This window comes from Chaetodon trifascialis, chromosome 8, assembly GCF_039877785.1.
Source record: "Chaetodon trifascialis isolate fChaTrf1 chromosome 8, fChaTrf1.hap1, whole genome shotgun sequence".
In the NCBI taxonomy this organism is placed as follows: Eukaryota; Metazoa; Chordata; class Actinopteri; order Chaetodontiformes; family Chaetodontidae; genus Chaetodon; species Chaetodon trifascialis.
In genome coordinates this window covers 12262137-12282603 of record NC_092063.1, presented here as the reverse complement: position 1 = coordinate 12282603, position 20467 = coordinate 12262137, and the positions used below count along the sequence as shown (strand labels likewise).

Here is a 20467-nt window from a genome sequence, read left to right as displayed (position 1 = left end):
GTTTGAATGAGACAGGATACTATTGCACCCAGACCTGTAATTCAGCGCCGTATGCTTGGCTACTTGGCACATACTTGGAACGTTCGGCTTGATTTAGTAAGCCGGAGAGACGGGAAACACCGGAGCAATAAATTGATCAAATCCACGGCACTGTTTGTGTTGTGGCTTTTACATTTAGGTCACATGTCTCATGATTTTATAGTTAGTTATGAATCGTGATTCGCCCCTTCAGCATTATAACAATGTAATTAATGTAGGCGCTCAAAGAAATTCAATGATTAATACGTAAGTGGAGAATCCGATGGGTAAAGTTTGCATGTTTGTGTGTGCGCACAAATGCTGTGTGTGCGTGAGGGAGGGAGAGAGAGCGAGAGAGAGGGAAGGAAAGACTCAAACAGCTGTGAGACTGTGAGAGTGGGCTGAGGTAAAGTGGGCTCTGGTGACGCGTAAAATGAGCTGGGATTTGGGGGATTGGGGTTCAGTCTTAGTGTGAAATGAAGTTTTTCCCCTTCATTAATCACTTTATTATCAAACCCCAAGGAAACGACATACATAGATACATATACATGCAGCATTATGTCATTGGCAAGCCGCAAACGCTTCATCATGACCAACAGATAGACAAAGAAAAATAGTGCTTAAAGTAAATGCGTGTACCAATCCTGCCAACGACAGAAGAATCATGAGTATCAGATCTGCCCTCTTCTACATATTGGATCTACGGTGATCTTATTGTATTATTTGTCGAGTTTTATATGTGTGTGTGCGTGCAGGATTGCACATGTCTCTGTTTCCGCATGCTAAAGTGCAGCCTGGGCATGAGGACTCTCGCCCCTGATTGTTGTCCTACAGTCAGAACACACTGTGTGGGAGAGAGATTAGCAGCATCAGCTTGTTCATGTGATGCAGCACAGCGGAGGGGTGAGGGGGAGAGAGGAAGAGAGGGATTGAGTTACCGTAGAACATATAGTATGTGTCACCGCTGCTTGTCTCTGTCTTCAATGCAGTTTAAAATACTTTTCATGAGGTAGCCTTAGCAGCCTAATATATTCAGTATTTTGCTCGGGTAGAAATAAATCTGAGACTGGGCTGTAATTACATTCATCAGCACACAGTTATTTTGGCTTCGAGATGCACCGTTTGGTATTTAACCTCTAGCTGCCCTGTTGGAGCTGCTCTGCGGTGAAGAGGCTTTGTTCAGACTGCAGTCAAGTCAGATCTTTAAGACACACTGCGCTGTTTTTCGCTTGTAATCAGATCTGATTTGTGTGTCCAGACATCACCAACCTATCTACATGGGTTGCTGCGTTAGCGACATAGCACATTAACTATGTATGCTTTTGACTTGACTTTCCGACGCAGAAGCATGAAAATGGAGATCCATCATCTCTAGCCTCCCCCCAGAGTGCCAGCAGACAGTTTATTTCAGCGTCTGTCCACTTTTTTTATTTGTTCTCTGATGCACTTCCATCAGTCTGGATTTGATGCGTCAGATGTCACATTACGAGTGATGCAGAAGACACTTTGGAAACCGATTTGAGAGAGCTGCCGGGCCGACGTGCATGTGTAGAAATACGACTGGGATCACATTTCAAACCACCTCCAAATGGATCTGCATTTCATCTTTTTTTTTTTTTTTTTTTTTTTGCTGTCTAATCAATACAACCTGTTAGCAGTCGTGTTGGGGTTTGACATGGACTCCAACGTGAAGGATTTATACAATGGAGGTGAATGGAATTTTGTTCGTGGTGCTCACGGTGTCAAAGAAAAATCAACAGCAGTGCATCTTTTCATTGTGACTCTCAAGGACATTGTTTCTAAAAAGATGCATTGCTGCTTAATTTTTTTTAGGCTTTCAGGCTGTGAGTAGCACAAATGAAAATCCATTCACCTCCATTGTATTGGGGTGGCAGCAGAAATCTCAGAGATGGATATCTCAAACCGAGGCACATTAAACCCAAATTTTATGCAAGACCTGACCCTGAAAGTGAAAACCCTATGCTATATCTCAGCAGCTAAGCTGGCAAGTAAAATGTTTTTGAAAACAATAGGATGATGGGAAAAACAAGAGCAGTGGGTTGTAAAAAGATGGTACAGCTTCTTTGCTAGTTGTGGAATGTATAAGCTGATCCTCAGCCCATATTGTAGGTTAGCAGAAATACCGCTGCTGAAATGAGCAGTACATGTACAACTGGTAAATCAGGCCAGTATGCAGGTGCACAAACCTGAGTCATTTGACGCGTGACAATCCTCGGGGAAAAGTGAAAGGAAACATTATTTTGTGCTCAGTTCAGCAGGAGATGAGCTGCTGGGTTAGTGGACATGAACACATGCTCCAGCCTAGCATTACATCCCTATAGGCCTCCAAAGAAGAAGAGTGTCAGGGCTTGTGAGGTACTTCTCAGGTGACAAGGACCAATTGTATTTCATATGCAAAATCTTTAAAATACCAAGTCAATTACATAAAGTAACTCTACACATAGTATAATAGGTTAGATTAATATTTATATTAATATATTAATATTATATTAATATATCTCTCTATAATTTAAACAGCCACAATATTCCTGATACTGCAGAAAGGTCCGAGCACAGATACAGTATAACCACATACAGGTGCAGCAACCCTGGAGCTGAAAGGGGGACTCTTTGTCTGGTTCAAGGACACGTCAGCACCGCAGATACAACCTGATTCCCAAAAAGCTGGGATGCTGTGTAAAACATAAAACAGAATGTGGTGATTTGTTTAACCGTTTTGGCATCAATTGACTCAATTGAAAACAGTACAGAGACAGAAGCAATAAGAGACTGGAAAAGTTGTGAAATGCTCCAAAAACACCTGTTTGGAGCATTCCACAGGTAAACAGGTTCATTGGTAACAGGTGATAGCAGAATCTCTTGTTTTTGTCTTCCTATTCACTGCATCGCCATCTTGCTGTTAAACTTGCTATCGAAACCCACTGCAGAAGTCTTTCCTCTCCCCCATACTGAGAAATGGTGGATCTGGATGTGTGTCAGTTGGCTTTCCTGTGATGGTGATGTGATGTGAAGAGGATAGCTGCAGGCTAATTAGGCCCAGTCTTCCCTGGTCTGGTCTGGTCTGCTCTGGTCTGCTCTGGTCAGCCTGACAGAACATAGCGCTGCAGACAGCCTGTGGCCAGCTGGACCCTCTTAGCTTCTCGCTGACCACACAAACGTGATCACAGACACATAAACACTTCAGTTCAGACCGTGGGCGCTCGGTGCTTTCCTTATGCCTCAGTGAAGTGTGCAATATCTGTCGGTTCTGGGCCAGTTTCATGGAAAGGATTTAGTGGAGCTGTGGACAAAAATATACTGGTTTTAATAGAATAGAGAGAACAGTTCTAAGCTATGACTGCGTCCATAAAGCCAGCCCATTCATTTTTATAATTAGAAAGGGAAGTGGGTGCAGAAGAGGGGAGATGAAAGAGGAAAGCAGGAGATACATAAACTAGAGAGAAGAAGAAAAAGCTCCAGTGAGCCAGCGAAGGGAGAAAGGACAAAGAGAAAGTTGGTGAAGAAACCAGTCAAGCCAGTTCAGGTTTGAGCTGCCGCTGACGTGTCAGCTTTAACAGCCCACCACCACGAGCCAGGAACCAGGATTGGCTTGAAACTTTGGATTTTCTGTTGCTGTGACACACAGCTGTTGTCAGTCAGCCAGTGGGATTATCGCCTTGATTTTTCGTAAGGTTATGGTTGTTGTGATTTGGCTTCTGAGTCATCAGCCAGTCACTTTGATTGGCCACAGAAGATGTTACTTGAGGCTGCAATTAATTAGCCGTGCTGTTGGGCGAGGGACAAAGGTTTGTTTGAGAGAATGTCAAACTCGTGGTTGTTGTTACGCAGAACAGTTTTGAGGAAATAGTTTCTTCCTTTCTGTCTTTCTTTCTGTCTTTTTTGTGTTTCTGATCCAATCTTTACCATATGCGAAACAGAGGCATTTTTGGATGGCTGCACCGGGGGCTTTTGAAGACAATTTTGATACTCCAGACTGTTTTGCCATGACATGCAAATGAATTTGGCATCAGAGGCACCACTTCAGCAGCATTTCAAAGACACGCAGACTGCTCAGTGTTATGGCTGTGAACAGAGTGTTGATGCTATGATATGGAGATAAAGATGAAACAGTGACAGTTTCCCTTTATGAACTTGATTTCAGTTAACCCTCCCTGGCTTCTTGCTGTCACTAGCTCGTCGCTGCCCCCCCCCCCCCCCCAAATTCCATTATACTGTAAGTCGGACACTCGTCTCCTCAAAAATACCTTGATGAATCAGACCCTCTTTCCTCTAATCATTATAATTGCTCTCCAAAAATCCCTCCTACCTTTGCTCTTAATTCCTTTCCAAGCACTTCCCTCTTGCATGATCATTCTGGCATCGCGGGGATGTTGTACCTTCAGGCTGTCTGGCCCTTGCACTCCTTATAATTGGTTGCTTGTAATGATGAATGTAGTAATCAATGGATTTGACCTTTATCTATTACCTTGCATAGTGTAAGTCTTTCTGCCTGCTGTTTGTGTTGTAAAATATTAAAGTGAATTTAAATTTAGTGATTTGAACCTGCCTCCCTCTACTTGTGCCCACCTGCAGCTCTCCAAATACAGATAGCATTTCACGCCCCCTCTGACCTCCCACTTCAACAGCATCTCTCCATGCTCTTTCCGTTCATCCATCATCCTATTCCTCCACTTTCTGCCTTCACTTTTCACCCTCAACATCCCTCCGCCCTCCCTTTCTTCCTCATCCTACCTGTCTTTGCATCTCTTGAACCTCTTTGCACCCACACAGTCTTTGCTCTCCCTATTATACTCTCTCTTCTCTGTCTCTGTCCGCCTCTCTTTTTGCTTCCTGTTATCTCTCTTTTCCTTTTCTCGTCTGTTTGTCTATCTGGCTGTGTCTTTCTCTTGGGATGGGAAGTGGAGAAAGCCCATAATTCCAATAAGATAATAATCATTGATCAAATCCAGTGCACCCTCTCAGTGTCCCTTTCGTGCTTGATTGTTTGCACTGAACGCTTCTTTTGTTTTATTTTCTTGCGGTGACATTGCACAATAAACTGACTTGTCTTAGTCCTCTCAAGGGGCCGAACATTTTGCTCAGCCTCTCTGCTTTCACTTGCCACCTTCAGCCACAACTAAAGAACTCACCCTCATAAAAAGTTTTGGCGTGAAGCAGACAAAGTATTCCCCTCAGTTTGTCCTGCAGTTTTTCAGATGACTGCCTAAATCCAAAAACCGCTGCTTGAGTGTCTGATGCTGTCCCCATTCCTCCTCCCACCGTGATGTCTCTCCCCCCTCGCCCTGCTCCTCGTGTGTGTTGCTGTACAGGAGCAGCTAAGAGCATGCGTCTAAGCAGGTTGGCATAACATTAGAGAGGGCATGCTATTTGATATGGCGGTAATCTTCTGTTAAATCCCCCAAGAGTGAAACACAGCAGCCTTCAGCTTTGCACAGATTTCAAAAATGGTTTTATTTTCCTCTTCTTTTCCTTTTTTTTTTCTCTACAAGTATACCCCGCGCCTAGATCGGCTCTGCAAATGCGTGTGTGTGTGTGGCATGTATGGGTGTGGAATTAGCGAGACTTAATGTCACTGTCCTCGGTTAAGGCACTGGTTAAGTTAAGCACCCTAATATTGGTTTCTAGCAGAATAATGTGATTTACTGAGGGCAGCAGTGTGTCATCGATGCTTAATGTGTGCTTGATAAAACTTGAAGGTGGCTGATAATTTCTTTTGGCTGAGCTGATTTGTTTCGTTTATATGAAGATTAGTTTTGGGAAGCAGCCCCTGCTGAGCTGTATTCCACTTCTGAACCAGTGATAATGCATTCATAGTACTTTCTAGAATTGCTACCCATCCTAGTTTGTGTACTGTAATTATGTTTCTCTATATTGTTATTTTACAATATACTGCACCTATTGCAATATGCTGCACCTATTGCATGTCTGACCATCCTAGAGGAGGAAGTCTGTCGTTTTTTCCTCAGGGATTCGAACATTTTTTCCCATTAAACTCTTTTTTTATTCTATTGAAGATTGATTGTGTCGTATTCTGTAAACTTGCCATTTTATGTATAAGTAAACTTTATAGTTTGCTCTTTTCCAAAAAAATACCACCAAAATATTCTTTTGTATTTTGTTATTTCATTACTCTCATGACTGCAAAATAAAAACTTTACCACCGCACAAGCATGAATCTGATCCATGTTAGCCCGGCCTCATCGCCCTCTGGGCCGCTTACATTACAGCTTTGTACCTGTCTATGTATGGTCTGAGCAAGCTAGCTGCTGGCTGCTAATGATTTTAGAACTATCTTTGTATAACTTTAAAGCTAACACTAGCTGAAGTATCATTGCAGTATAATCACAACATGAAGAAACAGTTACCAGCATCAAACTTGCTTTTCTCGGTACTTAGCTGGTTTGAAATGAGGCTGAACGTTCACACAGTTTCTCTTGACTGTCACTCAGTATTTAAGAATTAGTTCAACACCACTCCCAGTTTGTGGGAGTAGTCCTTGCAACATGCTAGCACGAAGTTAAGCAGACATTGGAAAACTCACACCAAGTGAGTTGGTATCCATCCATCCCTGAACTGATGCTGTTACCTGCCCCTGCTGACAAAGCAGTGCTTTACAATGCACACAGTTTTCCAGTCGTTTTGCAGACATTTCTGTCACATTTCCATCAAAAATAAAGTTACTCCACTGTGTCTTGACATCCTCAGATGGTAGGAGTAGATGAAGACTTTTATGTTGGTTCTTGCAGCCAATAACAGAGAGATTGGCTATTTTACTGGTAACGTTTCCTTCCACATCTTCATCGAGGTGCTGGGAACAACACGGAAGAAGAGGCTTGACTACTGACAAGGGATTTCAGTTCAGGAGCAGTGTTTTCTGTAGGAGAGAATAACTCTCTTTGGTGTGCACTTTGTGACTTTGCAGACATTTTACAAGCACAAAAAAGCAATATAACACACTAAAGGAAGGGGAAAAATCCCCAAAGCATAATATGGCCTCTTTAACTGTTGCAGTAACTGTAATCTGATAACATGATTATGTGGTTTTCTTTCAGAAATACAAGGAGTTTGAGCGGGCAGTGCGGGTGGAGGAGATCGATGGGCTGCGGCTGGTAAAGAGACTGGCAGAGGACATGGAGGAGATGTTTCACAAGAAAGCCCAGGCAATGAAGGTACTTGTTTTCAGCCCAAATCTTCACCCACCTTAGTAAATGAAATCTAATCACCTATTAGATTTATTTAGAAAATGATAGTCAGTTGTATTTATAACATATACTGTAATACATAGCAAAAAGTGACTGTATAAGTACAAAAAAAACAAATGATTTTCAGTTGTATTAGCACATCTATGACTTGGTGAAGTATTTATTTCTGACTGACCTTATTGGATGTCTTAGGAGGTGCTGTAGTGTCACATTGCCACAGTGAAACCGGACACATCTTGCATTTGCTATGTGCATGTGTGAGAGGGATATGTGACAGAGCGGGTGGTGTGGGTGAGGTGACAGACAGAGAGAGGCTGTGATCCACCCATCAGTGTCTGTGTCACTTTATCGATCGGCTCAGAACTAACAGCAGTCTCTACTGTAAGATGCCACTTTAGGACAAAGCTCAAACTACATAACATCATTTAAATTTTTGAATATGTTTATCTTAAAACTGGACTGGATAGTCTTTAGTATCCTGTGCTGAACAAGTACTGTTCTTAAGGATTTAAGGTACTTTTTCTTAATACATTCCACATGGGATCGACTTTTTACTTTTTACTCCACTACAATTATTTAGCAGCTAGAGTTAATCCTTGCAGATTGGGATCTTACTTGCAAAACATACGATCCATTATCCAAATATGATTTTTATGTATTTAATTTAAGTAACATTTAAATAGAATTCATATGCCAGTAAAATATGAATGCATCAGACCTAATTATTACATAATTATATGATAAAATAAGCCCTGAAAGAGGCTATTCTGCATAATGAGTACTTTTACTTTTGACACGTTTGAATGCAGGACACATTTTCCTTAAACAACAGATCTGAATTTTTCATTCACCACAGTTGTCACGACGTGTGTTCGTGTACAATATGAACACACATGTCCATATCTGTGTGCGTGTGCATGTCTGCATGCCTGCGGATATGTGTGTGCGTGTGTGTGTGTGTGTTTGTCAGTGTTGTAACAGGTGCAGTTCAGGATGTGTCCACGGTGCACTGCCTCTCTGGCTGCAGCTCTAGCTCCAGGTGATAGATCCTATCAGGACAACATGGTGCTGTTAACAGAAATTGGATTTCTCTCTGAGAGTCTGGTCCAAGGATACAAGCTGAAAGGAAAGCGAGGGAGGGAGAGAGAGGGGCACAGATAGTGACAAACCATTTCCATGCTTTAGCTTTGCTTGTGCCTGTGTTATTATTCTTATGTATGATACCTTTGCCTGCTCGGATTGCGTGACCATGCCTGTTTCACAGTGTTACATCCACTTTGAAAGCGTTCACATTTCCACCCGTCCACATGCGCATCAGTCTTCACTGAGCACACAGAAAAGATGAAGTGTTTCATGCTAATATGAGTCATCTAGCATTTTGAAAATATGACTCCTGTCTTCCACAATGATTGCTGGCATGAAAACAACGTTCTAATTGAATATTGTTACTGGTTATGTTATTAACTCCTGTAATAGAAATTGGAGGACTTAATCAGTTTTCTAATAATAATCAACATTGTTTTTGGATTAATCCACTGCTGTACCCTTTCCAATCCAGCATTAGCTGTATTTAACTTACATAACTCGTTTTTTCATGACAGAGAGTCATTATTGTCAACCTGTTTCAACTGTCTGATAAAGTGACATGTTGACAAGAATAATTTTTATTGAGCTCTGAGATTAGACGTATTGAGTCTTGTGACATAGTTGTCTGTGTGTGCCATCTCCTTGAGCTTGCGTTGAAGCCGTGGAGATATGAGGACTCGGTTATCTAATGGCTTCTCGTCTGGCCGGATTCTGGATGTCTGATAATTGTACATCTCGGGGGGATGTGTGTGTGTCAGTGTGGGGAGAAAAACTTATGGGGGTTGATGAGCAGATGAGAGGGGAATGCTGGCTTTAGCAAAAGACAGATGAAAATTTGGGTGTGGGGGGTAAGTGGGTGGGTGGGTAGGTGGGTGCAGGATGAAATGTCAGAGGAAAAAATTTTAAGTAAAGTGGAAGAGTGACAAAAAAGGCCAGACGCTTACATCCGTGGGTAATTTAACCCTCGTCAGCTGCCATCGTGATTCGACTTGACCTCCACCTTGCTCATTTTCAGCGCTGCCAGTTGGCCTTGTGATGAATTGTTAGTCTCGAATGCACAATGGAAGTGTCCACGAGTCCTTTTCCCCCTTCTTTTCCATCTTTCTCCAATTCCTCTTTGCTTTTATTACCCAAACTCTCATCTGTCTGGCCTAGTGTGCAGTCCTGCAGCTGCCCTTAAGCACCCCTCGCTCCTTTGTCTGTCTCCCCCTTCTCTACTCCGCCTCTTCCCATCTCCCTGCTTTTTGCTAAAGTATATGTGGCGCTCCAGCGATTCAATTTCCGTGCAGACGCTCTCCCCTGTCCGTCAACGTGGTTTTATCTAACCGTCTGCACGTCAATTCCCCCTCTTTATCTCTCGCCACCACCTGCCGAGAGACAGCAGCCTATGCTGCTGTAAAGGGGTGCACCTGTAAATATGTGTGAATGCTAGTCGATGTCAAGTGTGTTTCGCTGAGAGTTGGTTTGTGCTTGAATTCTTGCATGTTAAGATAATGGGCTTGATTTGGAGAGAGGAAGATGATATGGTAGAGAAACATTTAGCTTAATTCATAGTTTTTATACTTCCTGCAGCTTATGGGTGTGGTATTGTGTGTGAGTAACAGAGTGGTGGAGTATATGTGTAATTGCTTTTAGAATTGGTGTTTGATTGTGTTCATGTCTCTGTCCTCTCTCCCTTATCATCTCCACATTATTGTGGCAAGCACAGCCTCCTCTCTGTCTGACAGAGAAGGAAACTTTAGGCAAGAGCCGTTGTGTCTTCTCATTGCTTCAGCCAATTTAATTGTGACTCCACAAGTGTAGATAAGATAAGAAAGGCCAATCAAACAATGTTTCAAAGTAAACATGTGCTTGCAAAGGTGTGTGTGCGTGTGCGTGTGTGTGTGTGTGTGTGTGTGTGTGTGTGTGTGTGTATCCATCCTTGTTTGTAGTTGTGTAAATCCATAGGCATGTATGTATATCTGTGTGTTTATTCCTCAGCAAGCATATAAGCTCACCCTTATTACTTTTTAATTGTTATTACCTTCATCAGTTCCTCAGTTGCTATTTGTTGGGATGCTATCATCATCTAGCCGACAGCATTTCCTCTCCTCTCTTCTGTCCTCTTGTCTCCTCTTTCTATCTCTTCTGGGGAAAAAAAAGCTTGTCTGCTGGCTGGAAATGGTGGCGACAGCAGACGGTTAAAGAAACAGTGAAACATGTTATCAAAGTTGAAAAGCGTGGAGCTATTGTAATGCCCCCTTTGAAGTCAAGCACGGCTGTGTTTCATGTGACAAATGCACTTCAAAGCAGAGTGGATGCCTTGCTGCTAGGGCTGTTTCTCCTGCAATGGCATTCGGTCTCTGCATGCTCTGTACCTGCTGATATCATTTACCTGTGGCAGCTACGCCTCTGTAGTCCTCAACATGATTACCAGTGTTGAGCAGGGGAAGTCTGCATGGGTGTATGTTAAAAATAAAAGGCACACGTAGGACTTTAAATGAAATTTCTCTGCCAGCAAAAACCTCCTATGAACTTTAATTTGCTGACATGCACAATGAATTTCAAACACAAATTTAGCATTTCAGCAATGTGGCACAACTTGTCCTCCGCAGGAGATCATTTGAATTAAGATGAACATTTAAAGAGAAATTCTGGTTTATTAAGATTTTCATAGTTTTCAGCTGTTTTTTTCTGTTGGTAGTAATAACATTGCAATGTAATTGCTGAGCACGTGACAACATTGCTAAAAAGAAAGTCTGACAGAGCAAGAAAGAACAAAGTTATTTGGAATAGACAAAGATGAATATTTGGAAATGACGATGAACAATGAAACCCAAACTGTTCTTTTAACAGCAAACATCCGTCTAGGGCTGGGCGATATGGCTGAAAACTCTATTGCGATGTAAGTGTTTTATATCGGTCGATATCGATAATTATTGATATTTTTTATGAGCTATTTAAAATAAGGACCGGGACAAAAATACATTCAATTTAAACTTTTTTATTTTAAATTGAACCTTCCTCTGATTATAATCCCCTCAGCTATCAAGTCAGAAAGGAAAGGAAATGTTAACACAACCATGGAAAACGCTCAAATAATAAATGTAAAAAAAAAAAAAAAGTGTAAAAATGTAAACGGAGAAACCTGAGAACTTTTTTCTGCAGGTTTAGTGCAGGAAGTTCACAAGCGGATTCACCTTCTGCTGAATTAAAATGTTTTCAGATATGTGCAGTGTTTCAGAAACATAGTAGAAACTGAGGTGGACTTGACATCTGTAACATACAAACAAGAAAACAACAACAAACATGATAGACAGTACAGTAACTGACTGAACTATAAAACCAGTCTAGACATATGAGCAACTTTAGTCACTCTTCTTACTCTAAACATACATGAACTATTCAATTATATTTTTATAGTGTCTTTAAATAAAAAATAATTAAATTAATTTAAAAAAGCACGTGTAAGAGGTTTTTATAACCTGGCTTCTCCACAGTGCTCAGTGAAGCATGTCTTTAGCTATATGATATGCCGCTGCCTCTGTTACGTCTTCGTGCCTTTTAGATGATTTGTCATCAGGCACTGAAGCAGATACCTCTGCATGGTGGTCTGCTGCTTGTGCGGTGGTGCTGCGGTTGGCGGACGTTGGCGAATACGGCTGCGCTCCAAAGAGTGAGCGCGGCTAAGGTGGTTAAATAAGTTTGTGGTGTTACCGGTCTTGGTGGAGACGACAGTCTTGCATAAGTTACAGACCACATTGGTCTGACTACGGTCCAACTTATAGAATCCAAAAAACTGCCACACTGGCGAGCTGACTTTCCCTGTTTTATCGACAATTTCTTTGCTCGCTGCAGCGCTTTTATTTCTCATCTCACTCCTCTCGAAGCATCAAACACGAGACAACGAGATGGTGCAACCGAACTTGATACTGTTACATGATTGGCGTGTTAGCGTGTCTCTCTCACTGATTAGCGATTACTCCCTACGTTGCTCGGTTACCTGAGAGCGAGTACCTTTGTTCATGCAACCAACTTCGCTTCGCAACTTCAGGTTTCTTCTGACGAAGAAAAAAAATAATCAAATGTTTTATCGAACGCATTTTTTATTGATATTGATGACGTTTCTATCGCGAGACATATCGCTATCATTTTATCTGTCACTGTTAAAAGACTAACCTCCACTTTCAAATTTGGCCTACCATACTTGCTGTTTTTTATCCTCTTACACACAGCTTTCCTTTGCCAAGATGGAGTGCTCTCTTTTGAATTCACCTCCAGTCAAAGTGGCTCAGAAATGATGCCCTAAACTACAAAAAACAAGACCCAAGATGAAGTCAACTACTATTTTCCTGTAAGGACAATGTCACAGAATAACCAAGTTTCCATCCAAATGTCCCACAAATGAGGCTCCAGGAAAGAAAACATCAGCTAACGTGCATTTCCATCCATCCATCCATTATGTGAATATTTTGAGTTGGCCTCATCAAGATAAACAGTCAGCGGCGCTAATTCTCCATTCAGGTTACATTAAAGAAGAAGAAGAAGAAGAAATCCCTTTATTAGCCACATTTTTTTTACACACAACATGCAAAGTTAGGAGGGGAAACTGCACGCGCCATGCATATATGAAATTTGTTCTCCGCCTTTAACCCATCCTTGGACCATCCTTCCTCCACGGCGGACCAAGAGTGGTGGGCTGCCAGCCAACCGGCGCCCGGGGACCAGTTCCTTGTTGTCACAATTGGTCAGGTGGTGATCTTCTTGCATGTTTTTAGTGGGGGTATTTTTATGGAGGATACCCCAGGTGAGCACGGGGAGGACATGCAAACTCCACACAGAAAGGCACCTTTTTTCCTCGAGCAGCAGGCACTAAACATGGTGGAGGACACGCCACCAGCGCCCACAGCGGGACCTTCTAGCTGTGAGGCGACAGTGTTACCACCTGTGCCACTGTGCTACCAAAAACCAGGGCTCGTCCGGGATTTGAACCCGGGACCTCTCGCACCCTAAGCGAGAATCATACCCCTAGACCAACGAGCCAACCATTGCAGAAGAAGAGGGCGCAGCCTGGTGACGTAATTAAAAGAGGTCCGGTCAAACCTTGTAGACAATGTGATGGAAATGTGGCATTCATGTTCGTTCGGTGTGTTAATTTGAGGAACGTTACTGTGTCCTCATTGGTCCTCACCGATCTCATATTTATAGTGTCTCTTCTCCCCTAAAACGAGAAAAACTGAACAACAAGTTTGTTGATTACGTATCGCAGACATATATGAGAGCTGAACTCCAGGAATTTTCCAGATTTGTTGGTGTATTGTTCCACTGGGGATTATAATGGTGTGATCTAGCCCTGCGGTCTTGTCCTGCCCTTTCCTCCTGTCTGCCCTCCTTGCTGACATACCATGCTGTCACGCTGAGCTCACAGCACCGCTCTCCTCATTTCCCTCATTTCATTAGCTGTCCTCAGTCTCAGACCATTGCCACGTCTGTGTGTGTGTCTGTCTGTGTGTTAATGTCTGCTAAGAGTGATGCCTACTAATGACGAGGCAGCATCAGCCAGTAGCTGTCAGGACAGCGATAGTCTCTTCCTTCTTCTTTCTGGTTGTTTTTCTGTCACGAAGACATCAAAGATGGAATTGTTTTCTAGAATGATGAAGTAGGGATGTAGGCAGGAAGGATGGGAAAGCTAAATGTCAAAAAAAAGAATTAGACCAAAGTTAAATGGAAGCATGAAATGAAAGTGAAGAAAGAGAAGGTATGAGGCAGAAGAGAGAGGGATGGCAAAGCTGGGTTAAACACTTCATATTCCTCCCATATTCCATTTCAGTCAGCAGAGCTGCTGAGAACTTGTCAAGTATTGATTATTGGGACTTAATGCTTCAAAATTCGCTCCCTCTCTTTGTCTTTCCCTCTCTCTTTCACTTTCCCTTTGTATCTCTCCACCATGCTCCGTCTTCTTGGCTTGTATCCAATCTAAATGTGCAAAAACAGAGGAAGCAAAGTGTCACAGGGCACTTTTCCATTTTGTTGATGCTGCAACTCTTCCCTGGTTGGTTTGACAATATTAATTGCTGTCCCCAGTGCTATTGATGGGCTGACCCGAGCCAATCCTGCTCAGCCCAGCTCAGGCCTCCATGGATCAGACCTCTGGCAGGACTGTGACCCGTAGGACCTGCCCTGATCCTGTAGGCCAAAGCTTATTTAGCATTTATTCTAACAAATGAGTAACAGAAGCAAGTTATTCAAGTGCATTACTTTAAAACATGTATGCATGTGTGTATGGTCGCACATCTAGACATTATAAAGGTAGGCTACAGACACATTTAAATGTGAGAAAAAGCTTCTGTCTACACAGAGAGAGCTGATCAATGCTCAATTCATTTGGATCACTGTTGGTAGTCTGCTTATTAAAGTAGCTCTACTACTCTCAGGGAAAATGTTCAGATGCCCTCAACGAATTAGAACTCCAGAGGATGATTACATGGAAGAAGAAGATGAGAAAAAGAAAGAAAAGTTAAGTTTAAACTCGAAGTACACATGCGTGCTGAACCAACAGCACACGGCACCTTTGGGAATGTTTTTTTATGCAAGTCTATTTAGAACTGTAGTTGGCTGTGGTCTTGTTCTTGACTACCTCGGGAGAACATTCAGATTCAGGCCACTGCCCTCCCCTCGGTGGAGGAAATGTGCCGAGGCGAGGCTTAATGTACTGCTTTAAAAAAGTCCAAGACTCCTGTTACCATTCAATAATGTATGTGACCCCCCTCATCCACCCCTCCTGTGCTTCTCTGTTAGCGGTTGATAGCATAGCTCAGCTATATATGTGACAGATTCTGCTAACTTTCACAGGTTTTAGTGTTGTTCATTATGGATAAGCATTTGTTGAGGTCAGTGGCTTCAACCGTCGGGAAACCTACTACACAGCAAGTATGCGCAAGAACAATAAGCCAATCAAGCTGACAGCTAAATGAGGGGGATCGTTTATGAACTTTTGAAAGTGTAAACAAGCTGAATCCTTTGTCAAGCAAATCATAATCACAGGATGTCAGATAATGAAAGGGGGTAGATGAGTGCAAATGTCAGGCAAATGGACTGGGCGGGAGGAAGGGGGCGGTTTGAAAGATGATGAAATAGGAACAGAAATTGTGTTAAATTGGGGTGGAAGAGATTGCTTCAACTAAAACAAAGGAATAGGGGGAAATGTGATTTTGTTTAGGCTCAAAAAAATTCTCATTTTCTGCCTCCACGTGCATCACCTCAGCCAACCTGACACCTCCAAAGTCTCACAGAAGGTGCTGGCAAAGCTAGACATCAACTTGTTAACACAACACTTTGTGGTTTGATTTAGGCTCAAAACAAATGGACAAATAAAATTAGCCCGAGGGAATTCAGAGAAAATGGAGCTTGACCCAGACCAGACCGGTCTGCTTGGGCCTAATCAGGTTTGTGCTGAGAATCAAAGCTCCGTAGTGAAGGCAGAGACCAGCAGAAGCACATCAAGGATCTGTAATCAGGTAGAGATGCCAGACTCCAGCGCTAACAAATCTAATCCAGTCACCATGGCAAGTCTTGTTAGCTCTTTTTTCAGCTTTTACCCTGTCAGCTGCAGTGAAGGCTTGTGAATGTGTACATTTGTGTAGGAGTGTGTGTGTGTCTGTGTGTGTTTTGAAGGAGACAACAGGGCCTGCCTCTCTGACTGTGTCAGTTTAATTATGGCTGTCATCTTGTCCTGAGCCCGAGCCTCGGCAGAATGACTTGAGAAAAAAAAAAAAAAAATTCATTTCCTCTCTCTCCTTTTTAAACTGCATCATACACTTTGGCAGGACCACCTATTGACAACAAGACATGATAGGCTTATTTGAATATATGCAAGAGCCACACAAACACACGCAGACAGGCAGCTCACGCGTTCGCACACGCCCATAGCAACGCAACATACGTACACACAAAGACAAATACACCACCTGGAGTGTTCATCGTGGTGATATGCTGGAATTGAAATTCACAGGAGTGAGTAGTTCCTACTTATCTCTAATTTGTTTTTCCAATTGAAAAACTCCCTGCTACTATGCAAGTTATATTTACCCTACAGCTTTAGCTCCCATCTTCCCACTTCTAAGTTACACTACATGAATGATATGCCAGAATAGATTATCCGCTGGTGGGAATAAACTGTTTAAATGCTCAGCAGAGTGCAGTATTGTTAGCCATGTCTGGTGATGATGTAATGTTGTGTCATTTTTACACATTTGTTTATCATATTTTCCCTATATACACATGAGATTAATAGGCATCATTTCAAGTTATAAGAAAGAAATTCACAATGTGACATTTTTTCAAGCACATTGATAAATACACACATGTACAATACATGCATGCACTCAAATTCAATTTCAGATTACAGAGTTCATCACGCACACACTGACACACTTGCATACTCACATTTGATGATTGGCATTTGCAAAAGCGTCTGCGAGACAGAATAGGTCAAAGGGCTAATATCTTAACACGTGTCAGCTGAGAAAAACATTAACACTCACACATGCGCACGCAAACACACACCGTCACCCACTCACAAATGCTGAAAAGTGTGTTTGTATCGACACCGGCTTCACAGGCAGCGTCTGACATTTCGCTGGGAGTGTGAGGCTAAGCATTCAGACCTTTAGAGATTGTTGTTCTCTCACTCCTCTCTCATCTCCCTTTATTCCACCATCCTTATCTTTCTGTGTTCCTGGAGCATGCTTTGTTGTGGATTTCCAGCAGACGCACCTGCCGGAGGTTTTCGCCTCTCGATGCCCGAATGCACGCACGCATGTACACACACATAAGCGTTTCTTGTTCGATTCTAGGAAAGATCTGAAGAAGTGCAGGCCAGACAGGACACAGAGGCACCCGCTGCGTCTGGTGCTATTCTCCACCAGACCAGGAAGGAAGCAGAACAAACACACACGAAGCAATAGCTGAATGGATCCAAGCGCGGAATGATATGCAACGATATGCAGCGGCCAGGTGTGTTGCTATGGTGAAGGAAATGATTGGCCGGGTTCTAGATTACAGCGTTCACTTCCCAAAACAGCCTGGCTGCACACACAGCAGCACGACACACAACACACACACAACCTCACACATGGCTCAGCTGAAATAAGCTGGCTGATTGCAGTAGTTTTAGGGGTAAAGCCATTTGAATGGAAATGGAAGTGCATTACCAAAACTCATAGACACCAGGACCAGCTGTGAACGAGAGAGATGACTTGCTATGAGAACAAGCCATGCGTATGGAAGTAGGAAGAAGTGCTTGTGTGTGTGATCCCTAAGAGTCAAGCTGTTACTCAGGGTGTGATAACTGTCCATGAGGTCTTTCACCTTGAGCCTGTTTGAAATGCTGCTATTTGCCAGCGATTATTACCGGCGGTTACATCTTCAACTGTCATCACCAACACCGAAGCCCCCTGATGGCAAAACAGAACAGGTCAACACCTTCAGTGACTCATTATAGAGTAGAATCAGCAATCCCCACCTCCTGTTACAAAGCATGATTTAACCCATACGTTTGTGCTGGTCCCCCTGCTTCCTTACCATTTCAACCACCTCCAACAAAAACTCATCAGCGTCACACACAGTGTCTTAAAATCATCCACCTCCCATACCCCCAATTTTTTAACACGATGAGCAGAGCCATGACCTGCCTTGCTCTCATAATAACAAATGACACTGATGGCCGCCTCAGTCCACTCTACACAGCACTGCACACATACGGGATTTTAAGAAATGGAGAAGTGCTCGCTTTGGCAGGAGCTTTGGCCGTTCTGCCACAGCAGCCCTGAACAAACTGCCTTGTTGACAGTGTACATGTATTTAAGTATGGGTGGGGTACAGGCATCAATGTGTACAGTATACTGTGTGTGTCCCAAGTGTTGTTTTATACTGTGAAATGAATGTCTTTTGGATTTTGGACTGCTGGTTGGACAAAACGATGCATGAAGATACATGAAGGAGTCACCCTGGCCTCTGGAAAAACTTTTTTTTTTTGTATTTTTTCCACTTTGTCTGACATTGGTTCAAATAATTGATGCATGGTTAAGGTAGAACAGACAACTGATTATTTATTATTCCAATAAAATCATGATAGTTTCACTGATAAGTCCTAATGTATGATATAATAACACAGCACACACTTGAATGACATGTGTCTCAAGCAAATCAGCCATGCAATCAGTGTGAAAGTTGTATTGTGATCCATATTATTCTGTAATATTTGTCTGTTTTCCACTGCACAAAAAATGCAGGCCATAATGCATGGATGAAATTTTAAAAGGACCTCTGCAGCTTACATTTCTCCATGATTATCTTTCGTTTGAGAATGACGACAGTGCCAAATTTCCATGCTTTAGCCAAAATAAAAAAAGTTGCTTTCAAAAGACGATAGTTCTCATAGCAGAGAGAGGCGGCATGACGTTGACTCGAAGGCACACAGATACCCGCATCACCCCACAGGCACACACAGCAGACGGTGCTGTAGCAGCAAGAGGGTGATGACAGAGTGAGTGTGTGTGTTGAATGTATGAGACAGAGAGAGCGCATGTGTAAAACAGCATGAGCAGATGATGGAGTTTGTTGTGGTAGTGTCCAAAGAACCTGAGGCAGTCATTACCTCTACTGCTGAACCATTTAGGAAAATAGCCTCTTTTCACGAGATGGCCAAATGTTTGTCTACTATCTGTGTCTGCCAGTTGTAAAGCTGCTTTCTGCATGGATGTTTCTTTGCCTATTATTTTTTTGACCCTCTAATCAATTCACTTTTGTACTGAAACTCTTCCATTTCTCCCCTCCGCTCTCCTCCTGTAGAGACTGGTAATGGCAGCAGAGGAAGCCCACCTACAGCACGAGGAGGATCCAAACCTGCAGGTATGTGTGTATGTGTCCTATGGATCTACAGTGTACTCTGACAAGGAGTGGATGATATGGACAAATTGTTCTATTATGGTATATGTCATTTAATATCATAGTAATTCTTATGGACGTTCAATTGCTTCATCACATTTGGTTATTTCCTTCTTTTATTTTGAACTTCCAACTGCTTCACATGAGACAACACTTGAGTTAAAAGCAGACTCAAAACAGTCAAACTAACTTTCAAAATGTAAGCTTTCAGGCTCCAAATGAGAACAATAGAGATGCCATAGAGGTCCTGCTTCCTGAATCATGTGACCTTGCGAGGCAGCTGGATTGCTACATCACGCTGCTGCCCTGAAGGTATAGCAGACACAGCAGAATGTATGTAAGCAGAATCGGGTCCGAACATTGTCCTGGGCCCTTTCACACATGAAGCGTATTTGTCTGTGTCAGACATGTTCTCACGTCCTGGAAATCCTCCGTTTGGTTTAGGCGAGGGTAGAGGAGGAAGATGACTCATCCATAATGATGACTGTTTTTGTGTTGATGTCAATACTACATGTATTGCGACATATCCGCAATGCCAGTGAAAGATTGGAAAGCGATATACAGATGAGCAGAAAAGAGTTCGAAGCAGGTCTGCGCCATGCAGTGTCATCGACACGCCCACTCACTGGCTGTGTAGCAGGGTAGCAGTGCATACACTGTGAATGACAGCGTGTAAATAGGCATTATGGGATAGCTCCCTCGGTGGGAACGGTGTTGCCAGATCCCTACCAATTGGCACGTTTCTACCGTTTCACGGTATGCACCATCATACTACTCAACCCCTAATTCTGACCACACAAACACTATTTCAATCAACACGTTCAATCCCTGTATTTGTAAGATCATTAATTAAATCATGCCGGAAGTAATTTATCCTACAGAAGGCAGTGCTTCTGAGATTAGCGAGAGAGAAGGCCCAGCGAATGACAAGGGCCTCTGTAAACACAGCAGAGGAGAGACGGCGAGAAAAGACATTAGGAGTCTTGTTGTGTTGTCTGTTTCGCTTGGCTGGGCTTTAGAGTCTTTTCTCTTTTAAAAGTGAGTGTTAGTCCACATCTCTCTATAATCATTTTGTCAGGATATGTCTTGGCCTGCTGCTGTCACACTGTCAGGTATTCACAGACCCACAGGAGCAGACATGCCAACAAACACGCATCCAAATACAATCTACAATGCAAGTGTCTTTTAATTGATGAGTGGTGCAACTAACTCCA

The 20467-nt window shown here is 42.7% G+C and overlaps 1 protein-coding gene and 1 non-coding gene across 5 annotated transcripts in view; one reads left to right on the top strand and one right to left on the bottom strand.

Annotated features, from left to right (window-relative positions):
- The window catches only part of cacna2d3a (calcium channel, voltage-dependent, alpha 2/delta subunit 3a), a 114856-nt gene that overhangs the window by 17334 nt on the left and 77055 nt on the right, over positions 1–20467 (top strand). For all 4 annotated transcript variants that reach the window (XR_011602406.1, XR_011602407.1, XM_070968102.1 and 1 more), the window contains exons 3-4: positions 7092–7208; positions 19158–19217. Coding sequence is in view for 2 of the 4 variants with exons in the window: in XM_070968102.1 (XP_070824203.1) it covers positions 7092–7208; positions 19158–19217 (177 nt within the window). In the remaining 2 variants the exon portion in view is untranslated. The remainder of the gene's footprint in view (positions 1–7091; positions 7209–19157; positions 19218–20467) is intronic.
- trnap-agg (transfer RNA proline (anticodon AGG)) lies at positions 13278–13349 on the bottom strand. Its single transcript has one exon. It is a non-coding gene; the product is annotated as a tRNA-Pro (tRNA).